Source organism: Tetrao urogallus (assembly GCF_951394365.1).
Source record: "Tetrao urogallus genome assembly, chromosome: 19".
Taxonomy (NCBI): Eukaryota; Metazoa; Chordata; class Aves; order Galliformes; family Phasianidae; genus Tetrao; species Tetrao urogallus.
Window position 1 is genome coordinate 5,290,896 of NC_136832.1, and position 23,050 is coordinate 5,313,945.

The window sequence follows — 23,050 nt, forward strand, 5'->3', positions numbered from 1 at the left end:
AGGAGAGCACGCTGTACAGCAGCCTTGCTTGCCCCCTTGCAGCAGGCACAATAAATTGCTGCTTGTAAACAAACTATAACAAAGCATATGGGGCATGGACAGCACACTCAGCCCAGGGTTTTGAGTCCTTTCAGCAGCCAGGAGAATGGATTTCTCCTGAAAGAGCAGCACCAAGTGATGAAATGAAGCCAGACTCGGCAGAGGGATACATGAGAGAAGGACATGCCACTGACTTGGGCAGAGGAGAGCAGAAGGGTTAGATAAAGCAGCTTGTTCCATTCCAGCAAGGAGACATGCAGTTGGAAAGCTGGGAGTGGGGAGGGGAAAGATGGAACACGTCTTTGGAGATAACATGCTGCAGAACTGGAATGATGAGGGCAGCAGGGACTTCCCTACCAGAACAAGGCAGCCTCCATCACAGCACCAAGAGCAGCCCTGCTTCATATACCACTATATGCTGTGCCTGAAGCTCATTAGGCTACCAGTAGCAATTGTTTGTCATTTACTTTGTATCTTAAGAAGGAAAAGCTCACTTTATTTTCCTGTTTTCTTCCTAACACGCAGGGATGATGTGATAGCATTTTCTTTTCCTGTGCCTTTAAGGCAATAACATCATCCTGTTCCACTTCCCAATGCTAAGTTCCACCCGGGATGAATAATAATGTAGCAACTAAAACCGAGGCAGAAATGCTGCATTTAGGAAATAAACGCTTGATCTGCTTATCTTCCATTTAGGTACAGACTTGAAAATCCTCCTTAAGACATTGAGGTATCACTTGTAAGCATTTTAGCTGGGCTCAACGAGCTCCATTCCCCAAACTGACACTTACTGGAAGACTTCAGTGCATACACTTCATGCTCCCGGTAGCTAAATTCTGGTCCAACTGGCAATACATCTCCTCTCCAAACTAGGGCACAAAAAGAAATGAAGATGCAAATCTGACAGGTCTCGGGCTGAAAGTGTTCAATAAGGGAAAAGACCTGAGAAGGTGCTCACTGTTCTATCATGCACTGCTCATCTCTGAAGTACAAACTGCATATGATCTCAACTGGCTCCAGAGCTACCTCGGGGCAAACCCAATCACATCATCCCTTGCAGTCTTATTTCTATTTTAGTACACAGAGCTGCATTAAAGTACAGATTTGGGCTGAAAACTGTATTAGTAATACAGTAGTCAGAAAAACCACCTGAGGGACAGAAAGCAATCGAGCAGCTACTCTACAGCAACACTTGGACAAACCCCGAACACACAGATTCTCAAACATTAAGGCACTCTGAATGTCATGTAATAAATATTTATTATGGAGGCAACAAGGTCTGAGGCTTCCATACTAGTTTTTTAAATTAAAGCCAGGCAATCTATATAATAATCCTCCATGCATGAGGTATCTCGGCATCCTACAGAACAAAAAGGTGCTATTAATGACAGAACAAGCAGATATTCATCAAGTTCCAAGGTTCATTAGGCGACTCACATGGCACGGAGCATCAGAAGTTATAGGTAACGAGGATCAAAGATATTGATAAGATGCAGGAGGGGACCAAATTGCTTGTGGCATTAAATATAGATTAGAATCAAAAAGAATTGATAAATCATAAATAACAGATGGTAGCAACAGAAGGCCCTGGCAGTCCATAAAGGAAGCAAGTCCATATTACTGTCCTTTCCTCCACGTGGAACACAAACTCAGTGATTCTACCACCACCTGCTTTACCCTCCTGCAGGGATGCTGGGAAGATGTCTGTAGAGAGCTCAAATACAAAACTAATCCTGATCCAGATCCACCAATACAGCACTCATGTAGTTTGTTGTCAGTCCTTTGAGATTCTTGGATTAGAATGCACTAGAGAAGGTAAAGCCCCAATTAAAATAAAAAACAAAGCAGCAGCTTATGAAGACATAACAGGAGTCCAAATAACAGAAGAATGAACACCATCTGATCATTTAATTTCCATTTGATTTCTTAGTAAACATCTGCAGACAAGGTTATTAAAGGATGTGATTAATCTCCAGTTCAGATTATTTCTTTCAGACAATTAAGACTCACACAGTACCCACAGTTTCACATGGCTGTTCCTGGCTTTTAAATCCAGTATTTGTTATTTCCTGTGTTACAGTGGCACTGAGGGATAACAATTCAATCAGAACTTCATTGCACAAAGCACTGCATCAATTCACAGCGTGAAATACAGCTTCTATCCCTATGGATTTCACTGTCTGGCCACACAGATCACAGACACTCCTGCTCAGGCCTAGCACCAGCTTCACGTCCTCCATCAGGTCTTAGAGTTGATCACTTATACATCCAGATCAAGATTCCTTCATTAACACCACAGCACAACGCATGACGAGCATCCCGGGGTCATCAGGACCTCTGACTGATGGCTTTTCTGGTAATGGCACTGGATGGCAACACACACATCCTGATGCAGGCTGCATTTCACCAACTGCTCGCAAATCTCCCCAAGCAGCACTTCATCTTGAAGCACAACTCTACTTTCAAGCATTCTTACTCCAGCATGTCTTAAAGGAAACCTTACAACTCCTATGCAACACACTGGCCACTGAATACCTGTGAGGCTAAGGACATCCACTATTAACCTTACTGACTGCTAGAATGCCTTGGGAATGGCAGCAGCTTTCCACTTACAGAAACACTTAAGCCTGGGGCTCCTTTGTGACGGACTTTGCTTAGGCTGACCAGAAGGCAGAAGCTTAAGACAGGACCTGCCCTTGGGAGCACCCTCCTGGCCTGATCCTTTGAGTGCCTTAGAAGCATGTGCCCAAGCAACACCGTAACTTGTCATAAACCCACATGTGGGGCAAGAGCATGGACAACTGTTCTATCCTCTGCCACCCAGTCCATTAGGGGAAGGCTGCCTTGCAGATTCAGTCTTTCCTGACATCTCTGTGCCCTTTACGAGCTCTTACCTTTCCCAGACAGAAGTGCTACTCAAAGAAAAATGCTGGATTGTCCAACACAGCCAGCAAGAATTCAAAAGCAGGTGCATCACAAACAGAACTACCCATCAACCTGCTGTCTTAACAATGCTTTCCTGTACATTTAGCTTTCACTCTTCCTTTACACTATATTGTGCAAACCTAGAGAGGAGTCCTACAGAAACTGTAATCATGCATTAGATCCCATTCCTAAGCAGCCACATCCTTTTTGGTAAGGTTAGCACTTTTAGTCTCAGAGATTTAAGCCAGGGGATGTGTTATTTATCTGCCAATCTCTGCAGCAGACTGAGAGTCTAGTCTTGACCTTTAGTGAAAGAAAGCAAATCTACAGGCAGTTGATGTAATGCAAGTATTTCTTAGGAGCATAATTGACATTTGTCACACAATGGGTATATATAGAAATAAACATCTATTGTAACCCCCCACATTCTATCATACTGGCAACATTATTGTACACAATAATTCATTATTCAAGAAAACAATTGTGAAAAATAAAGGTCATGCAATAGTTCATGTGTCATCACAATATATACATTAACAGAAGAGAAGGCTTCCCACTGCCTTGTACCTTGAGATCCTATTTACAGCAGTGCAAAGGGAGGTTAACACTATTGTGCTGACCTACAGTACTTGCAGTTGCTTTAAGCAATCCTAGCTTTTCAGCAGCATCCCCACCACTGAGCCACTTCTCCCCACACAGCAATCCAGGCCAGCAGGCAGGAAGGGCTGAGCAGCCCTCTCCACATTTTGCTGTATACAAGGTGAGCTCCAAGGGACTGCATGGTTGGCTGGGTGAAACCTGACATACAGCAAGCCCAGAAAGTCAAATCCCTGCCCTCACAAACAAGCATAGTGGTGAGTTTTGTCTCCCTCACGGCAGGGACTAAGTGCCAGAAGGACAGCAGACAGGCTTCCATCTCATCATGGGACACAGCACAGCCGCCCAGCTATTGATTTAGATATGCAAAGACAACAATCCTGCTCTGTGCCACGTCATCACCTCGAGCAAAAGTGTGCAAAAAAAGACCCACAAACCCAAAACACATCTTTCCTACAAAACAAAGCCACGGGTACTGAAATAGACTGTGCCACTTGGGAGCCTCTGGGAGAACACACGTGCCTTGAGCAGAAGTATCAATTAGAAATGGGTTTCACCACACAGAAGACATTTCTTGAGCCAAACGTGGGCTGAGGGAGCTCAAACACAACAGGAGATAGGCTCTGAACAAACGCTCCCCCGTGCCACTGATATTTCAGCGCTGGTGGCTGGGTTCAGCCCTGAATCTGCTCAAGCAAAAAAGGAAATCACACAGTAATTACAAGAACATTTGCTTTGAAGAGGCTCTCTCCCTTGCCATCCCCTACCCCCCCTCCATCCCTTCCAGAGGACACCAAATTCACCTTCTCTGGCTTATCTGACTGCACAGACCAGTTCCCAAGAGTCACTGCAATTACTGCCTTTTTCATTCACTGCTTTCCACATCTCCTTTCCCTGCATTTCACTCAGCCCCTCTCCTGCCTGACTCCCCGCAGGTCTCTGAAAGCAGTGGGATAAGAATGTTTTCCTATTGTTTGTTTTCATTTGAATCCTTTGGGCTGATTTCTGTTTCGCTTCGCTGGCTTTGGAGAACATCAAAATTTGGAGAACAGCTGAATGCATTACGTTGAGTCATGGCTGCACCACAGCCTCCGTGCACAAGCTGCGCTCTCATTGAGCTATGGAGCTTCAAGGCAGCACTCTCACGTGGCAACACATACCCACAGACTCAGTATTCCTACAGCCCAGGTACTCCACTTTCCTTTGATACCCTGTGTGCACAGCACAGCCAACAGGCAGCCCAGGGATTGCTGCTGTGTGCCTGAAGTGCTTCCAGGGAGGCCCACACACCACAGCTTTATGCTAAGGGTCAACAGCAGGATCCAGCCCTGCTTTTTAGATGAACTGTGTGTTTTAAGATGACCTGAAGGAAAGGCAGAGATGTTGCAACGCTCTTCTGATAGCATCCATCTTCTTGCATCCGTGCAAAAAAACAAGGGTTAACAAATTCGATCAGCTCTCTGGTTCTGCTACAAAGCACAAACCAAGGATTTGTGGCACTACAGCCATAGCTCAGTTTATGTAATGTATAATAAGGTCCTCATGCATCATGAGGTGACAGAAGCTGAGCAGACAGTTTTTCTGTTGCAGAAGGTCATGCTGCTCCTGCACCCTATCTGTAAGAGGGGAGGAAGCACACAAAGAAGGGAACACCTTGGGAGGAGGCTCACATGCACACAGACATCACCATTTTGCCAGTTTTCCACTGAGTGCTTTCTTCCTAGCTAGAAATCTAAGCTTTCCCTTTCAAGAGTCATCACTGAGGCCTAGATGGGCAAATACTTTCAGAAGATGGGATTTCAAGCAGCACTTGAAGCCTCTGTCAGAAAGATCAACTTCTTGTCCTTGCAGACACCATAAATAGCTTCCAGCTTTTGCTAGAAATGCACACCTAGACAGAGTGGTTAAGCAGGAGCACGGTTCATCACCTTTGCCATCTTAATTGGAAGAAAATCTGTGCAGGATATGCAGTCACAGCTGTGTATGCTGGAATGCAGGCTTCCTTTCCAGCTATTAGTGACCAAGGTCAATTCTTTACTACCAAGTGCCATGGAGGGTAGTGACCCGGGAGTCCTGGCATGCAATTGCAGAGCCTTGTGTTATTCCTGCAGAGGAAGCCTGCAGTGGGAACAGATTGGATCCACGTGCTTCTGCCTGCTTGTGATCCCAGACTAGATAGATAATCCCTTCATGGGCTGCTGCTCTACAATTGCAGTGCAGCAGCCAATCCAATCTGAGAGCCAAAACCAGGCCCAGGGGGATAATTCCCCTCCTACTTCCCAACAACACGTTGAAATCTACTTGTTTCCATAGAAACAAATCAGTTTTTATGTCCACACGGCTCCTGACTCCCTCACTGCCATGCATCAGCCCCGAGCTGCTGAGGCTGACAGATTTCATACAAGCATCTACAGCCACAGGTCAAGAGCTTGCAGGAGAAACAAGGGGTATTCCTACAGCATACAAAACCCATCTCACCCGAGACATCATTCGCTTCAGTTCCTCTCCGCTGGGAGAGAATTAATGAGTAATATCCTTCCCCTCCTCCATTTTGAGGGCTGACTTATCTGCCAGAACCCTCCCTGCCATGCTCCCGCAGATGGGTTAGCTCAGAGCATGAGAGGGAACAAAACACAGGTGGGAAAGGCACGCAGGACACTCCAACACCTCAGGTGCGCTCGTGAACCAATTTCCTCTTCGTATTTTTGCAGGCAACAGCTGTAAAGGGATTTTCTTGTTCAGAGGCTCTGCATTTTACTGAGGAGGATTATTTAGAGAGTGGTACAGCCTATGGTGCAGCGATTGGTCTCAAAAAGTCACTGCCCATTATAGCAAATGCCGCAGTGACTGTCAGCTGCAGCAGACTGAAGGGAAGAGTCCTAAGAGGCTGCAGAATCACAGTGCTGCTGCTGTGCTGCTTCCCCTGGGATCTTTTGGGTAATAGAAAATGAAGTCCTGGATCTTGCATGCCTTGGGATATTCAAGGTGAAGAACAACAAGCACTGATTCTACGTGACAATATCAGGAACTCAAGGGAAAAAGCAGCCCAGCACATCCGGAGTGGATGTGGCAGCAAATCACAGCTTTGATTTCAAGGATGAGAATCCCAGCAGGAAGAAAACAAAGCTCATTTCACCGTAGGGTTCTGCATCTTCAGTTCATTTAAGAGCAAGAAGCCAACCCAGCCAGCCCTGCAACAGCATCCAGGGGAACATCTACTGCACTGCCTGAGTGCAGGACTCCATGGACAAAGAAAATCCAGCACAGACGTGCTGTGCTCTCCATCCCAGCAGCTGCAAAACACGCTCTGTATGCCTTGATGATTTTTCTCCATCATCATATGGAAACGAGTTTATCTTTTACTCCCACTGAAGCACACAAATACTAGAACAAAGTCACAGACAATATATTCTGCTATACATACAGCTTCACCTGCAGGGCATTATCCCCGTAACAGCCCTGCAAGTTTCAGACAGCAGCCTTCAAGAGGACAGTTCTAGTCATTAATACCCTAAAAATAAATAAATAAATAAATAAATAAATAATAATAATAAAAAAAAATCAATCCTGCTCAGTCCCAGTTGTAGAAAAGAAATCCAGTTTTTACAGCCACAAAAGGTAAACCCATGACCCAGCATCTTTGCTTGTCTCCTCAAGCTGCGCTGATCTGTCATCATTCTGCAGTAGCATTGCTCTGCTTCGGCACAAACAAATCTACTGACAAATCCTGGCTTTGCCATCACAGACAGTGGCAGCCCTTTAAAACGTGGCCTGCACTGCACCTGCAACTTGAACAGAGAAGGAAACAAAGGACAAGCTATACAATGAAACTCTGGCACAGGAATGATGAACTGACGGGAAAGCACAGACACTGCAACACACTAGGATTAACACATGCTAAAAACTGATGAGCAACACATCAACCTTTCTATTTCTCCACCACCAGTGTCTTAATCTGTCCTAGCTCTCCAGAGTCCCGCAGCAAAGGCTCTCCTGTGCTGGGGATCACCAGCAGTTCATGCAGAAATAACCAATATTGATGCTATGCCCCACATGGAGACTCCTGATATAAAGAAGCTTATCATCTTTTTGCCTTTCTGTCCTTCACAGAAGGAAACTGGTGCAGTGACAGATCCAAAAACACCACAGGTTCATACTAAGTGTCATCTTAGATTTCTTGTCAAAACTCCTTCACCTCTGGCGTCCTGGTATTTGCTGCAAGGAGAACAAATATAGCTCAAGGCACGTTCCGTCACTGCAGCATGACACTTCTCCACTCCCAGACAGTCTCCTCAGGGCCTGAATGCCACAAAAGGCAGAAAGAACTGAAAAGGTTCATTGGAAGAGGCAGAAACACTTTGAGCCCACTATTAAGAACCCACAGAAGCTCTATGAGGAAGGGGGTGGCATTTCAAGCCCTGCTGTACCATCACTGTCCACATATAGGTGGTGGATGTGTACCACTGGATGCATGTACCCTGAGAATTTACCTTGCCGAGGTAAGAGTGCTGGGAGCAGGGAGGCAGGCTGGTTCCCTGCTGGTGGGTCAGGAGGGAGGGCAGTTCTGCATGGTAACTGCATCATTTGGCCCTAGCACATCCTGATCAAGGTGCACAGCCACCCTGCAGAGGGAATTTAAGATGCCAATGCATCTCTGCTGTGTGGAGAAGTATGCAGGAACAGTGCCAAGCTCCTTGCTATGCACTGCACCTCTGCAGTTTCAGATATAATTAGGATCACCCTGGCTGGAAACATGGTGCAGAGATGCTACTTCTTAAGCCCTTGAAGAAAAATAAGTAGACTGACTGTTACCACCGCCAGTGCAGAAGCATTAATTTCTACTTTAAAAACCACTGAAGACATCTCCATTTCCAAGCTACACCAAAAACAAAAGTGGGATCAAATAGAGTAACTCCTAGGAACCCATATACCAAACCAAAGCAGCAAATGCACTGCCTGCCTCCTGATTGCTGTGCTGAAGCAGAAGATGCACCCTGAGCTTCAGCACTGGAGCTGCAGCATCAGCTTTGCAGTGTGACACCCCCAGAGGATGTTCTGCAACTTTATTGTATGCTGGTCCCCTCCCTGCCTCGAGCTGTACCACTGCTGCAGCAGACCTCACAAGGCCATCACCATGCTCAGGCAATTCCCAGCTATTCATAGAGGAGCTTCTATTAAAAGTAAAAGCACAATCAGCTTAAGAAATATCCAGAGATTACTCTAGAGATCACAGCAGCCAGAAAGAGAGAAAAATCTAATGTGCTCCATTCCCACTCAGAGCAGTGTATGTTCAGAGTAAACCACAGGCAAGTCAGTGGAGCCAAATATCACCATTAAAAGTAGGAGTTAGAGCTTTGCTTTCTGCTAGCTTACTTCTGAGCTAACAGGCTATCAGGTACACTCCTTCACTGATGGAGATCCATTGCTGTGCTGGTGAGCAGGCAGCAAATGGTCAGTTATTACAAGCCTCTGCTCATGGAGCTCTGTAATTACTCAGATGACAAAGAGCTCCAGAGCTGCAGTGGGCTGCTGATTTTTGTCAGAGCCCTGAGCCAGATCTTACCAAATATACTCTGCCTTTACACATGTGAGAGTGACAGGAATGCAAAGAGGAGCAAAACAAAGACTTGTTCAAAGGTTCTGCCTTTAGGTATCTCTTCTTTGTACTAAGAAATTCAGTACAGCCTGCCCCAGCCCTGCATCTCCAGTCTCAAAAAAAGTTGTTTTTCTTAATGATCTCCAGGGTAAGTTGACTCTGCTGTAAAAATGCTTGCAGATGTTGAGCATCAGCTGCACAGCATCTCTGTAAAATTCTGCCTAGCAATGCTTTCAGAGCCTAAATGCGACTGAAAAACGATTCTGAAACATAGCTGCAGTTTACACACTTTTTTATATAGGATTACATCAACACTGCCTGGTTCTTCAGCTAAAATCCACAGCAGCATCAGTTTAATATCTGCTCAGTCCTTTCCTAGGCATCCCAGGTACTGTGCTGGCCACTCTCATACCAAGGCAGTTTCACAAACAAAACGACAGTCCCAGCACAGCCAGGCAGGAATCTCCACAACCCTCCTGCTTGCTCTGGCAGTATTAACTCTTCACCCTTCAGCACAGCTGCAACAACACAACCTGAAGCCATAAGAAACAGGAAACAGAGTGTTAAAGGGGACTGCTGAGGCCATAAATTATTAAAATAGTATTTTCACCCCCTGAGACTTGAATTCAATTCCTGTTTCAGTCAAGTGAGGAACTGGTTTTACTCCAAGCTTCACTCTGCATAATTTTTTATGGCTGCAGTACAAGTATTTTAACAGAGCTTATAGCTCTGTTACAGGGACATAAGCCCTGATTCTCAGAAAGGGAAGGCCCACATCTGACAATGCAGGCCTTGCAGAAGCTTTGGAATTCTTTAGCTCTATCTCCTGAAGTACTTCAGGAAACAACGTCCTTTTCTTTAAAGGATACCCACAAGCATCCCTGAAATGGATGTTTTCAATACTAAATTTGCACTGCTCTTCAGTCAGCTTAATTGCTGTGCCCAGGGCTCTAAGAAAAGCCACACGAGTCATAAGACTTTGCAGAAAAGTGGCAGAAGTTGGCAAGTTTGCTTCCAGTCAGCAAAACAGCTTGAGAAGCTTGCACAATGCCCGCATCCAACGTGTGTTATGCTGAACTGCAGGAAGCTGCTGAGCAGGGTCCAAAACACCACCTCACCTCTGTTTGGTCCCAGCTGGATCTGCCAGAGCTCTGTGAACATCCAACACTCAGATCAGAGATTTCAGGCTCAGGGATCATTCATCTTGTGCTGAGCCACGGAGGCAAGGAAAGCAGCTACCTGTAGCAGCCAGCACCAGCCCAGGAGCCAGGACAAGCCTGAAGGTCACACAGGAAGCAGCTGTCAGCAACCTAACTGCCCTGATCTGTGACACTGTCCCATCTACACAGGAGCATCATTTATCCTTCTAAAGCATGTATTATGCTTATTATTGGGTAACTTGGAGTTTGTTCAGGTGAGACCTCATCGCTCCCTGCAGCCCCAGAAAGGAGGCTGTGGTGAGGTGGGGGTCAATCTCTGCCCCTCATCCCATTGCTATAGGATAATATAAAGAGAAATAGAATTTTGGAGCCTTTCAGAATGCGTCTGACCTGCTTCAGACCTGACCAGACCATCCAAGTGTTGAAGGTCACCAGGCCCAAAGCTCTGGGCTCATCCCCCTGGGCCACGATGGGCTCTGCAGAGCTTCAGAGAGGCTTTGATGCAGGGCAGCTGACAGGACGGCTGGCAGAGGCAGTGAGATCCACACTGCAATGTGAGTGGAAATGCAGCTCAACAAGTCCGCAGCTCTCCAACCAAAGCACCTCAAAGTCTACACTCAGCAGTGCTGCCAGCCGGTCTAGTGCAGCGTGTCAGTACTTTTAAGCAATCCCAACTCCTCACACCCAGCAAGAAGCCGCCAGCTTCTGCAGAGCAGCCCTCAGCCTCCAAAGATGCTCAGTACCAAACAGCACATGAGGCTGCACCAACTGCAAAGGCCCCGCACACCACTGCTGTGGGAAGGCATGGCTCATCATGCACTGCTGCATCATCGTCACAGAGTTTCCATTTACTGCTAAGAAAAACTGCTTGCTTCTTGTTGTTAACCTTCTCTGGTGTCATTTTTAGTGTCCATTAATGATAAGTGCACATGATGTGACCAAGACCAACAGCCTCTAAGGAAGGCACCCACCATCAGCACCCAGACCCCAGCCCTGCAGCACAGCTCCGACCCCAGGCCAGCCAGGCCCATCTGTCATCAGATCTGAAATCAGAAATAATTCAGCTCAACAGTAATGAGAAATTGTCCCACCAGCGGGCTGTTTCCTTGCTATGCATGATTTTCTTCTTCTTGGCAGATTTCATTTTAGCCTTCCTCCCAGCCAGCAGTACTCTGACTCATATGGTTACGGATCTGCGAGTCCAAGGAGGAAAGCATTACACCCAAAATTGTTTTTCTTTTTTCTCAGTGACATATTAATAGGGTTTGCTGTGCATATTGCCAGTAGGCTTCTTGTCACAGATGCCACCTCAAAAACAACCTTACATTAAGCAATACAGGCTGAGCTCCACATGCTTCGAGGCGACTGCCCAGCATCCCTTGTCACTGTTTTGTTTTTGCCACTCAAGTCCACGGTCTGAAACAAAAACTGGAGGATTGGTTCACATGGGTGGAGTCCTCATGGGTTTGCTCCTAATAAATCTGCTGCCCAGTGCATCATAACAAGTTTCACCCCTCAAGCCAGAACACAGCAAGAGCTACATTTCCTTGATTAAATTCTGCTTTGTCATCTACTTCTTCGGCTTCCCTACAAAAAGAATTCATCTTAAAGATGTTAAGTCTTCACTCCAGCATTTTTCCTCACTCTTGGATAGGCAGGCTGCAACTTGAAGCACAAAGCAGGAATGTTGAGTAATTCACACGGCCAGGAAGGGGACCAGCTTCCTGCCTTAGAATAACATTTTCAGAAGGTGCCTCAGATACAGCACTGCAGACAGACTCCCACACCTTCTATTTAAGTACAGTGGAGTCCTGTCTTCTCAGAGGCACTGGGGAAAGTGGGTTCAAGGCCTTCACTTGGCATCCCCATCAAGGTATTGATCTGTGGCTACAAGGAACAATCAGCAGCCTTTAAAAACAAAATTTGTCTTCAGCACGCTTTTGTTTGTTTACAACTGAAAAGCTGTAATAATGTGAGCACATGGAGCTTTGAAAAACAATTTCTGCACAATCCTAAAAGCATTTATTCAACAATTTATGCATAGGGGAATGCTTTTAGGAGTTTCCCCCCACTGGTTTTGCAGACCCTTATCAGCTCTATGCCCCAGCATACTGTTTATAGAGCAAGCACAAAAGACACCATTTACCCATCTCAAATCAGCACAAGGACGGATGCTCAAAAAGCTCCAAAACTCCCAACAGGAGGGTAACTGTGATAACAAGGGAAAGCCCACTCCAGCACAGAAGCTGTTCTCCCAACCTGCCAGCTCCTAGGTGACAAATTCCTGCCACTTTCACACACCAGTAGGTCCCAGCAAGCCCCACCTGGCATGACATGAGCATCACCTTCCAAATTAGGTACGGCTGGTTTCCTCTTTGCTGTGTGAACAGTCTGAAACATGCTATAAGCTTCTCTTTTCCTAGAAAATCTAAGGCAGCCTATCAGTGCTTTTAAGCAATCCCAACTCCTCACACCCAACAAGAAGCTGCCAGCTTCTGCAGAGCAGCCCTCAGCCTCCAAAGACGCTCAGGACCAACAGCACATGAGGCTGTTATCAGAAGTACGAGGTCACCTCTGAGAGGTAAGATGAACAGGGATCCAACTGCTGCAGGACGCAGAAAAGATATCAGACCTGTATTCACTTGAACCAACCTCTGCACAACTAACAGAAGCAGTCAGAGGACAAACACAGGCACTGTTGCACCTACAAGCCATAACATTCAGGCATTCTTTTTTCTTCTGACAGCAACCCATGTTATGTTCTGTTTTAACTTAATTACTCCTCCTAATGATTCTCCTCCTCCAAGTGTTCACTAGGAGCTATATAGATTTCTCTGAAGCTAGAATAATTTATCTTGTGGTCTGTTGTAACACATTATCGACTCTCTCACACCACTCCACGCTTTTTTCTTCCTTCTAATTAATGCTGGATGAAAAGAGGTACTTTCTTCACTAAGGACTGAAGGGTGCTGCCATTTGAAGGTCCATTATTCGACCATGGTATTTCCCTGAACAGCAGAGTCCTACTCCTGGCTCTTGCGCCATGCTCTGCAGCTCTGAATAAGTCATTTTCCAAGAAATGCCTATGGCTTTAACTTGCAAATAGGCAACAGCATTTGTCCAGCTCACAGATCATACAGTAATTGCATGTGTCTTGCAATTAGTCTCTCTGCCAGCACTCTGGCCATGCTGCCTTTTTCCTGGTCTTTTATCCATGCTGGTGAATACTACAGAACACCTTTCCAGTGCTGAAGTCTGTGCTACAGAAGAAACAGGGCTAGCTCAACACAACTGAGTTTTAGGTCCTGACCTGCCTCCAGTTTCCTTCCAGGCAGTTTACAACCAGCAGTTAATTCAGCAGAGCCTGGTGGCAAGGTATTTGGTTAGGGATATATAAGACTGCAAGAGAGAAGGATGGTTCTGAGCGAATGCTCAGGTCTGGGACCAAATAAATGCCAATTCAGTTCCCACAGCGTTGGCACTGCTTGGCTCCCTCCATCAGAAACAAGATGTTTCACCTCCGTTCAAGTCCTTCCACCCACTGTTCCCAGCTCACAGTCGCTGCCTTCTCCACAGCCCCCTTAGGCCATCTGTTCTGCAGAAGTCAGAGGTGCCTTGTTCTCCCCACAAGGAGCAATGCGGCAGGGAGGCACCAACACCATAAGCACGGACTCAGTGACCCTCTGAGGTCTCTTCCAATGAGAATTATCCTCTGAGCCCATAACCACAGCAGCAGCAAATGCCTAGAGATGACCAGATTAACCTTCCTACCAGTTTTGAAGCCCAGGATAAACCAGTCTGCAAACAGACGTGTCACCTGGCTGGCTTTTGCACAGCTTCTCTTGCCTCTTCAGTGATTTTAACACCATCAGCTGCTACAGCAGCCACCATGCTGAGTCCCCGGCAGCAAAAGCACACATAGCTGCCTTGTCGACATCTGGTATTATAAATACAGGCTCTGCACTGTTGGATAATCCGTTAACAGCAGAATAAGTGACACTGAAGGAGTAATTAGCAGCAACTAAGAAGCCTTTGCATGCAGAAAGAAAAAAAAGATATTTGTTTGGGAAGATACACAAGTAAACACCAATTGCAGTCAGCATCACTCCTCTGTGCTTTGAGGCTTTTAGTATCTGTGGGATTCAGAGGCAGCCCTGGGCTGAAGTTCTGCACAGCCAGAGCCTGCGGCTGGCAGTGGGACCAGCAGGCTGTCCTACTGCACAAACACAACCTGATAATTTGGAATGAGTTTCACAGGTACGGATGGGAAAGCCAGCCCTGCAGGAACCTGCAGTCTCTCTGCTGAAACATCTCTACCAAGCACATCATGCAGCCTCACTGCATGCAGATCTCCACGCTCTCTGAGCAACTCATCAGCACCAGCACCCTTATTCCATGTGCAGTGAGCAGCTGCTGCGCCACCATCCCAGAGGCAGGCTGGAGATGTGACATATGCCACAGCCACACTAACAATGACATCTGTACAGCAGGCCATGGTTTCTCCTCACACCCCTATCACAATCACAATGAGGAGCCATGTTTATTCCACTCTTTCATAGCTTCTTATTGTGGTTTTCAACCCCTACACAAAACAACATGATGCATTACAGCAGGGTCCCACTGCTATTTCAGCAGGTTTGGGTTTTGCAGCATACACACATATATTGCAAGATGTCTCATGTTGCCAGTCTCCAATCCAGCCAGCACTCAATGGTATCAAATGGAAAGGGGACTCCTCCCTTTGACACGTTTTCCATTTCCAGCCCAATTATTTCCTTTATATACTTCTCTACAGACAGCTTCACACAGCGCCTGCTCTGGGGATCCATCACTACTGCATTTCCTAAAAGCCACCACAGCTCGCTGCTGGAGGGACAGATGGGACACTGAGGTCACAGGTTCTCCCAGGAATCAGCCACAAAATGGAAAATAATTTCATTCATTTGAGCTCCAGCAGGCAGACACTCCCCAGTTCCCATTGGTCCCAATGGAGATGACCGAGACCCCATTATGTTTTCTCAGTCTAAAGAAAGGGGCAGCCCAACCACTATCCCTCAGCAAACCCTCCTGCGATCCAGCAGCCATCCATTACACATTACAGCACTGCAGCACTGCCTGCACAGATCCTCTAAAAAGGATTTACGAGGTCAGGCTGCCAGTACTTAGAAAGCATGAAAACAGCAGAGCCAACAGGTGAACCCACTCTGCTTATCACATTCGGGGGACCCCTCCTCCCCTTCAGTAAGCTGTGGGGCTGCAAGGCTTCCCCTTTGTGGGTAGGAATCTTTATTTTCTTGCAGGTCAGAAGACAAAAAGGTGGATGCTGGCTGGTGACCCAAGGCTCAATGAAATGCATTCATGCAATGCCCTTCCCCTGCATGTCTCCCAGCGTCTCTGGGAATACTGCGTAGACTGGTGGAAGCCTGCCAGAAAGGATCCCAAATGCTGGATGTGTTTCTGTATTTTAAAGAAATCTTGCTCCAGCTGTGCTTTCTCTGAGCCAGATACAATCCTGTGCCTTCTGCCCAGGGGATGCAGCACTGCTCGAGGCAATGGAAGAGAATTTGGGGTGCTTGCAGGTAAACAACCAACTCAAACACACTGTGCAGACCCTTCCAGAGCCTCACAAGCCATTCTATATTGTATGTTTAAGCAGAAAGAGTGGGGGTGGGAGTACAGCCTCCTATAGACAGTGTCATAAATACAGTTTTCTGATAAAGAAAAGCCCACGCAAGCATCTGAGCAGGTACCACAGTAGCTGCTGCTTTCAGACAAGGCAACAGCAAGCTACCTACAGCATCACAAAATATCTCGATAGCTGAACCTGCGTAGGGCTGAATGCAATTAATTAAGGAGGTCAGCACAGCTGAGAACAACCCCTCCCCAGGTGTTGTGTGTCTGTGCTGGAGCGGATCACCGCGCTGCCATTGACTCAAGTTGCAGATGATGAATGCGAAGGTCACATGAAGGGAAGGCAGCGGTGCATCGCCTGCCACAAAATGGTAGCAGCGGGGATGCGGGCGCAGGGGAGGGAGAGCCCCATCCTTCCCGCAGCTCCAGACGCGGCACCCATCGCCACGAAGGGGTTGGAATACGGAGCACACGGACCCTCAGCCTCACGCACACCCGAAGAGACACCCGACCGGGGAAGGGGGAGACGTTCGGAGCCGCTCTGCCCCGTTACGTAACGGGGGCTCCCACCAGCCCCGAGCTGCGGCAATGCTGGGGGCTCCGCCGCGGTTCCCTCCCCCTCCTCGCACCGCAGCGCCCCGCACTGCGCGCACCCCGCGGCTCTGCCTCTGCACCGCGCCGTGCGTGCGCTGCACCACCCGCGCGCCCAACGGCAACGCCGCGTGCAGCCGGCAGCTCCGCGCCCGTGCACCGCTCAACGCACGTCCCGCATCGCTCGCGCACCCGGCGGCTCCTCCCGCGCCCCGCGCCGCCCGCACCGCCCCGCACCGCACAGCACAGCACAGCACACCCCGCGGCTCTGCCGCACGCGCCGCGCTCTCCGCGCCCCGCACCGCCCGCATCCCCCGCGGCTCCGCTCGCGCCCCGCACCGCCCGGGACGCCCCGCAGCCTCCCCGCCCCGTACCTCCCGACGAAATTCTCCAGCACCGAGCTCTTGCCGGCGCTCTGCCCCCCGACCACGGCGATCTGCGGCAGGTCGAGGTTAGCGTTCTGCCCGATGGCGGCGAAGGCGTCCTGCAGCCGGTTGACCAGCGGGATCAGATCCTCCATCCCGCGGTTCCCCATGGCGGCGGCGCGGCTCCTCGCTCCCGCTGACCTCCCGCTGCGGCTCTAACAGCGGCGGGTACCGACCCCTTCCCGCCCGGCTGCTGAGCACCGGCCCGCACCGCTCAGCCCCGCTCGACGCCGCCCGCTGCCGCCCGGGCTCAGCTCTTCTCCGCGCGAGCCGCCGCCGCAGGGGGGCGCCTTAAGGCTGCGGGCGCCGCGCTGCACGCTGGGAGTTGTAGTCCGCGCCGGGGCGCCGCCTGAGGGGAGCCGTGCGGGGCGGCTGCGGGTCGGGGCTGCGTGCTGCTGCGACCTGCGAGGCTCCGTCAGCTCCCTGCTGCGGACCCGTCGGGCTTCCGTCCCTCCCGCAGCACGGTTTGTGGATGTCCCGTCAGGATGTGGGTAAGGTGTCCGTGTGGTTCAGTGCTACGGCTGTAGGTTTTACACCCGTGGCAAGGTGTCACGGTGGGACCTGCGACGCTGCTGGGTGTGCGGACACCACAAGTGGCTCGGGTGGGACCTACAGCAGTGCTGCGTTTGTGCTGCTTCATCCTCGCTGAAAGAAGGATGAAAAACACATCGATTTCTGCTTACTGCTGCAAAAGAGGAGCTGCTGCTGCTGTTGCTATGCTTGTTGTACAGAAATGCAAATGAGGGATGTCATTTTATCACAGACAAATGACTTTTAATGGACAAAGCTGCCTTTAGCCTTTCCAAAGGGATACTTTTTTTATGATAACAAAATAACACGAGGCCACGTTTGATTTGAAAGTGCAGCAGTGAAAGCAGGTGCTGAGAAATGGGCGGCTGCAATGACTCAGGAGAGCAGGGGATGCTGCGTGTCCCAGAGCTCAGCCCTGCTCCTGCTCACAGCCCTGGGGGGGGGGCGATGGGGGGAAGGGGCACCAAAACCACAACAGATTCCGAGCTGTGTGTTTTGTGTTAATGTTTTATTATTATTTATTTTAATGATTCTAGGCAAAGTTTCACAGATGTCTATCAAGTGGAATCTGTGCAGAAATACTGACCTGAGCGTTCAGAGAAACCAACAGATGTGTGGATGGATCCGTTTGCTTCACTGCGGTGGGAAAGATGCTCAAGAAAAATGCTTGGGAGCATCACCAGCATGCAAGTCAGACAGCTGAAGGAGGAAAAGAGAGCAGATCTGCTCCATCTGCATAGGTAACATTATAGTAGGGCACACGTGGGTTGTTTTGGGGGCTGTTGATGCTATTTTTTCTTCTAGCATATATCAAGAAACAAGCTGTAGAAACTCAATAGATGCTGTAGACAAATGTCTTTGAGCATCTTCTAAACCATTCTGAAGACTGCTTTTCCAGCAAAAGTTGATAGCTGCCCTTTCTTAGATGTCACCACAAAGACCAAAGAGCATCAGACGTTTGGAGAGCAATGTCACCTTCCTCTATGAGTCAGAGCTGGTGTTTAGGGTACTTCACACCACAAGGATCTTTGAAGCATTACATGAAGAACCACAAGAAGAAAAAATTGCTTTATTCCTAGAAGTTGGCATAACCTGAAGTTTAAGCACATGGCTCTAAGTTTACTGCAGAAAAACCTTGGAAAGGTGTGGTCCTATCATTGAGGGGTCATTTGTCTAGCTTACTGGGGTCTCCAAGGACAAAAGTACACTGGAATGATGGGAGGGAGCTGACGGTGTTCTTCAAGTAAACAAGAAAGGTGGGAGGGAGGAAACGTGGTAAAAATTTGCAGTGATATTCCTGAATTTTGCACAGGTCTCTCAGCAGATCAGCATTAGTGGAACTCTAACAGAGGTTAAAAAAGAAAAAGTTACTGCTTCCTCAGCTTTGCAGTTGCACACTGAGAGAAATGACAATACAGTATGTGCCTGCAGTGTTACTCCTATGAGAACTCATTAATATCATGGAGTCTGTTTAAGCATTTCAGCAGCAGTTGCAGTCATACAGCTCAACCAGACCCAAACAGCGCTGAAGAAAGTGAGGCTTGATTTTCAACAAGCTCTAGATAACCTACACCTCCCATTGATGGCAATGAGAACTGCAGGCACGTAGAATCCCAGTCCTAAACCTTCCATTTTCTCTCCTGCAAGAATCTTAGCTGTAAGGATGTGAGGAGCACACAGACCTTTTGATTCTGTTATACCTCCTGCCTGTGACTTACACAGCAGCACGTGCAAGCTTTAGGAGAAAAACAGCTATGTGATCATCTGTTAGGGGGAATACTGAAGAGCAGCAGTGTTTGTGAAATAAGACAGAATGTTTGCCCTTGGAAAAATAACGTTTAGTCTTCTGAGAAAGAGGCGAAAACATGGAATGCAATTAGCTTGTGCTTCTCCTAGTCGTCTGCAAACTGTTTCTTAGAAGTGCAGATGCTGCAGTTTCCATTCTTTCCAGGTAGAGTTATGAATGTTTGGGAAATGTTTATAAATAAAGGAAAGAATGTAAGTTCTGCAAAGGACTGGGGATGGGATTATTGCCCTGTGCGTGAGTGCAGAGTATATTATATAGCCAATTTGTTTCTACTGCTATAGGCATTTTTATATCTTCATATACATTTTTAAAGAATTTTATTGGTACTTAAATTCTACTGTAGTAGTGATGATACTGTGGTGGCATTGTTGATCTCTTGTATCTGTCTCTCAAATAAAAGGTTTCTCTAGTGTTCTTATTGGTTGGAAAAGCTATCTGAAAGAAAAACAGCTCAGAGGGCCATGATCACTGTTTTTCCTTACAGGACATAATAGTGATTATTTTTCTTCTGTTCTGAAACAGGAAATTTGCTGAACTGGTTTGCAAATCCCTCAAAAAGAGTACAGGACTATGGGTAAGGTTTGTCTTTAAAGCAGCTCCACAGAAGCCAGAATGTATATAAAGAAAGAAGCTGAATGTTACAGTCTGTTAGGATATGAATGTGAGTTTAAATGAGCAGCAAAGCTGAGCTCTCTGTGCTTTCCACATCTGGTGAGGTGACAGAAATTGTTCTTCTGAAAGAAGCAGATTGGCCATTTGGTGAACCAGGGCTGAAAGTAGTATCTGTGCTTCTGTGCTATGGGCCTGCCCTGCCAGTGGAGAAATATTGGGAATGGGTTTCTGAAGCAATAGAACAGTGAATGGTGATGAATATCTCACTGGTAATTTTGCTTTGAATTACTGTGTGCTACTTCTTTCACATGTGTGAATGTGGTCCTTCTGCACATAAAATAGACATGGAAAACAGAATAACTGCTAACTACTATAAGCCTTTGAGGGCAGGCCTGGTGCAACTCGACACTTATTCATTATTTCAGTGGATAGTCTCCAAAAGCAGGAGAGAAAAGGAGGGGGAAAAAAAGTGCTTTCTAGCTCCATGTGCTTTTTTCTTCAAGGAGTTTGATAGGTTTGAGACACGGAAGTGAGAAGGAGCTTAAATCCTAGTGAAATGGGTGAGTAATAGCACTGCAGACTTCAGAGGAAATGGTAGGCAACAGATTGTTTTGTACCTCTCATAGGCACTGGGAAATGGAGATTACTGCTTTTGAAAATCCAAGTATATGCAGCTTCACCAAGGACTGCACAGCAACTCTTCATCAGAGTTAAAATTAAAACGTGCAACTGCACAGTCCAGGCATGTTCTGTAAGCTAGAAATGTCTGATTATCTGCAGGCCTGATCTGGTCCCTGGAACAAATTCACATAGCCCAGCAAAAGCTTGTCTGAATATATAATGTAATGCAGCTCCTAGATAAAAAACATTCATATGGCTGTCCCCTTATCTACCAAGAAATGTCACAACCCCACTTAATCGTGTGGAAGCGTAACGCAGTTGTTGGGTCATCTGTTTGTTGAAGAGTACCTTCTGGGTCATTTTCCTGTCTTGACCTTTTCATTCTTGTAACTGTTTGATTTCCTGCCATTGTCAATGAGAGAACCTTTGTATAAGCAGCCCCGGCCCTGGGATACTGCAGTCTGTATGGCTTAAGACACTGAGTAACAACCTTGTCTTTAAGGTTCCATGTATTCACACACGTACACTGTATGCTGAGCACTGAGAGGCAAGCTGCCTAATTGTTGAGAGGGAGATATTCCTCATGGGGAAGGAAGACAAAAACAATTTGATTTTCATGAGACAAGAGCTAAAGTTCCGTGTACCAGTGCTCAGTAAGGAACAACAGTGCCCCTTGGCTGACAGTCAGAGCATGCTGCTTTGTTGCTTGTGATAAAGGATCCTAGCCCAATTTCTGCACCGTCAACTTGCATCTGTATCTTCAAACTGAGCAGAGTCAGGTGAATGTAGAACCTTCCCCTCTGGATTCAGTTAAGCCATAAGTAGGTATGATGTTTATGTCTGGTACATTACTGCATCCTGAAGATCACCTTTGGAACGTGGGTTGATAAAGCAGGAGGTGTTTTTACTTTCTGTAGCCCTAACCCTGACTTACACTGTATGGGAACTGCTGAGTCACGGCCTGAACCTCTGATTGATCCCCTGTGGTGAGCCCAGCATAAGGGTAAGCCTTCCATTTATTCTCTCTTGTTATCATAGTCCACTTCGCCTAACTCTCTTGTTTATTTTGTGGTTGTAACATCTTGATATCCATTGATTATACATATACTGTGTGTGCATGGGACTAAATCCATGTTCAGGTTTGTGTCTCAGTTCAGTAGAGTCTGTGCACTGAATGGTAGGCTTATGGTTTAAAAGCTTATGGAAGGCTATTTACTGAATAACTGGAGTACAGGACCAAGCAGGAGAAAGCCCAGGCTTTAAGGGAAGCCTCTAGCCTACATCAGAAGGTGTAACAGTAAAACACCAGACTCTTAAGTTACTTACTCACTAACATGACCCTTCATAGACTTCTGCAAGTTACATATCAAGAACACTTAAAAAAAAAAAACCCTTAGATTTTAGAAATAAAACAGAAGACAACAAACAAAGCATATACTAAATAAATCAATTAGCACCAACTCACCCAGAGCTGTGGTCATTTCTACAACCCAATGTCTGTCTGTTATCTAGCTGGTTAATACAGGGAGCAGTCATGGATCTCTAGTATTAAAGCTAACCATCTTGCCACTGCAAAAAGTCAAACTGGTAAATGCTGTGGGGTAAATAACAGTGGGGTTACAAGAGAAAAAAGCACCAATTGTGCAAATTTATTTGAAAGATTCAACACATTTTCTGTTCCATGTATGTATTCCATGTGATGGTACTTGAGCTTTAATGCTTAACAGGAGAGCGTTTCCTCTGTGTGCAGGCAGCTGTGGCAGGATAAGTGAGTGGGCATTACCATGGCAGCCATTGACTGATATGGATGGTCATCTCCAGATGGATTATTGTAGAATCGGGACAGTATGAAAAGGCCCAAAGGAAAAATCAACACGTGGTTGCGTTGCAAACTGTCAGTGCTAACAGTATATCACCAGGAGTTGTGTTCAGCTTACAGTATTTTCACCTAACAGTCAATCCTGGGGCCTTTAGTGAGTCAAGCAGTCTTTATTGGTGTGGATAATAAGGCTATTTATAAAGTAAATTATTTCAGGATGGATTCTCTGGAATGGCAAAGAGCAGAAATGTGTCTTTACCCTTAGTAGGCATAATATAAGGAATGACAGTGCAGTATTTTTTCACACAGAGGCCACGTGCATTGGACATGCTTAAAATTAAATCCCTGCTCACAGGAACAAGTGCTGGAGGGATGGTTTTGTGGGAACTCTTGTGAAAATAAATAAATAAAACACAGGTGGATGGACCTGCTAGAAAAGTCATCTCAGCCTACGTGCAGTGCAGGGCAGCGCTGCAAAATCACAGAGTCATAGAATGGCCTGGGTTGGAAAGGACCACAGTGACATCAGTTCCAACCCCCTGCTATGTGCAGGGTCACCAACCAGCAGATCAGGCTGCCCAGAGCCACATCCAGCCTTGAATGCCTGCAGGGTGGGGCATCCACAGCCTCCTTGGGCAGAAAAAGGTGGCTGCTTGTCTCGTGGCGGCCTCGTCAAGATGTGACCACAGCAAATGG

The 23,050-nt window shown here is 47.1% G+C and overlaps 1 protein-coding gene across 7 annotated transcripts in view; it reads right to left on the minus strand.

Annotated features, from left to right (window-relative positions):
• DNM1 (dynamin 1) overlaps positions 1 to 17,074 on the minus strand; it is a gene marked incomplete at both ends in the record, with an annotated part of 58,892 nt that extends 41,818 nt beyond the window's left edge. For all 7 annotated transcript variants that reach the window (XM_079544555.1, XM_079544554.1, XM_079544553.1 and 4 more), the window contains one exon: positions 16,914 to 17,074. In XM_079544555.1, the coding sequence (XP_079400681.1) occupies positions 16,914 to 17,074 (161 nt within the window). The remainder of the gene's footprint in view (positions 1 to 16,913) is intronic.
• Positions 17,075 to 23,050: the final 5,976 nt, after the last annotated feature.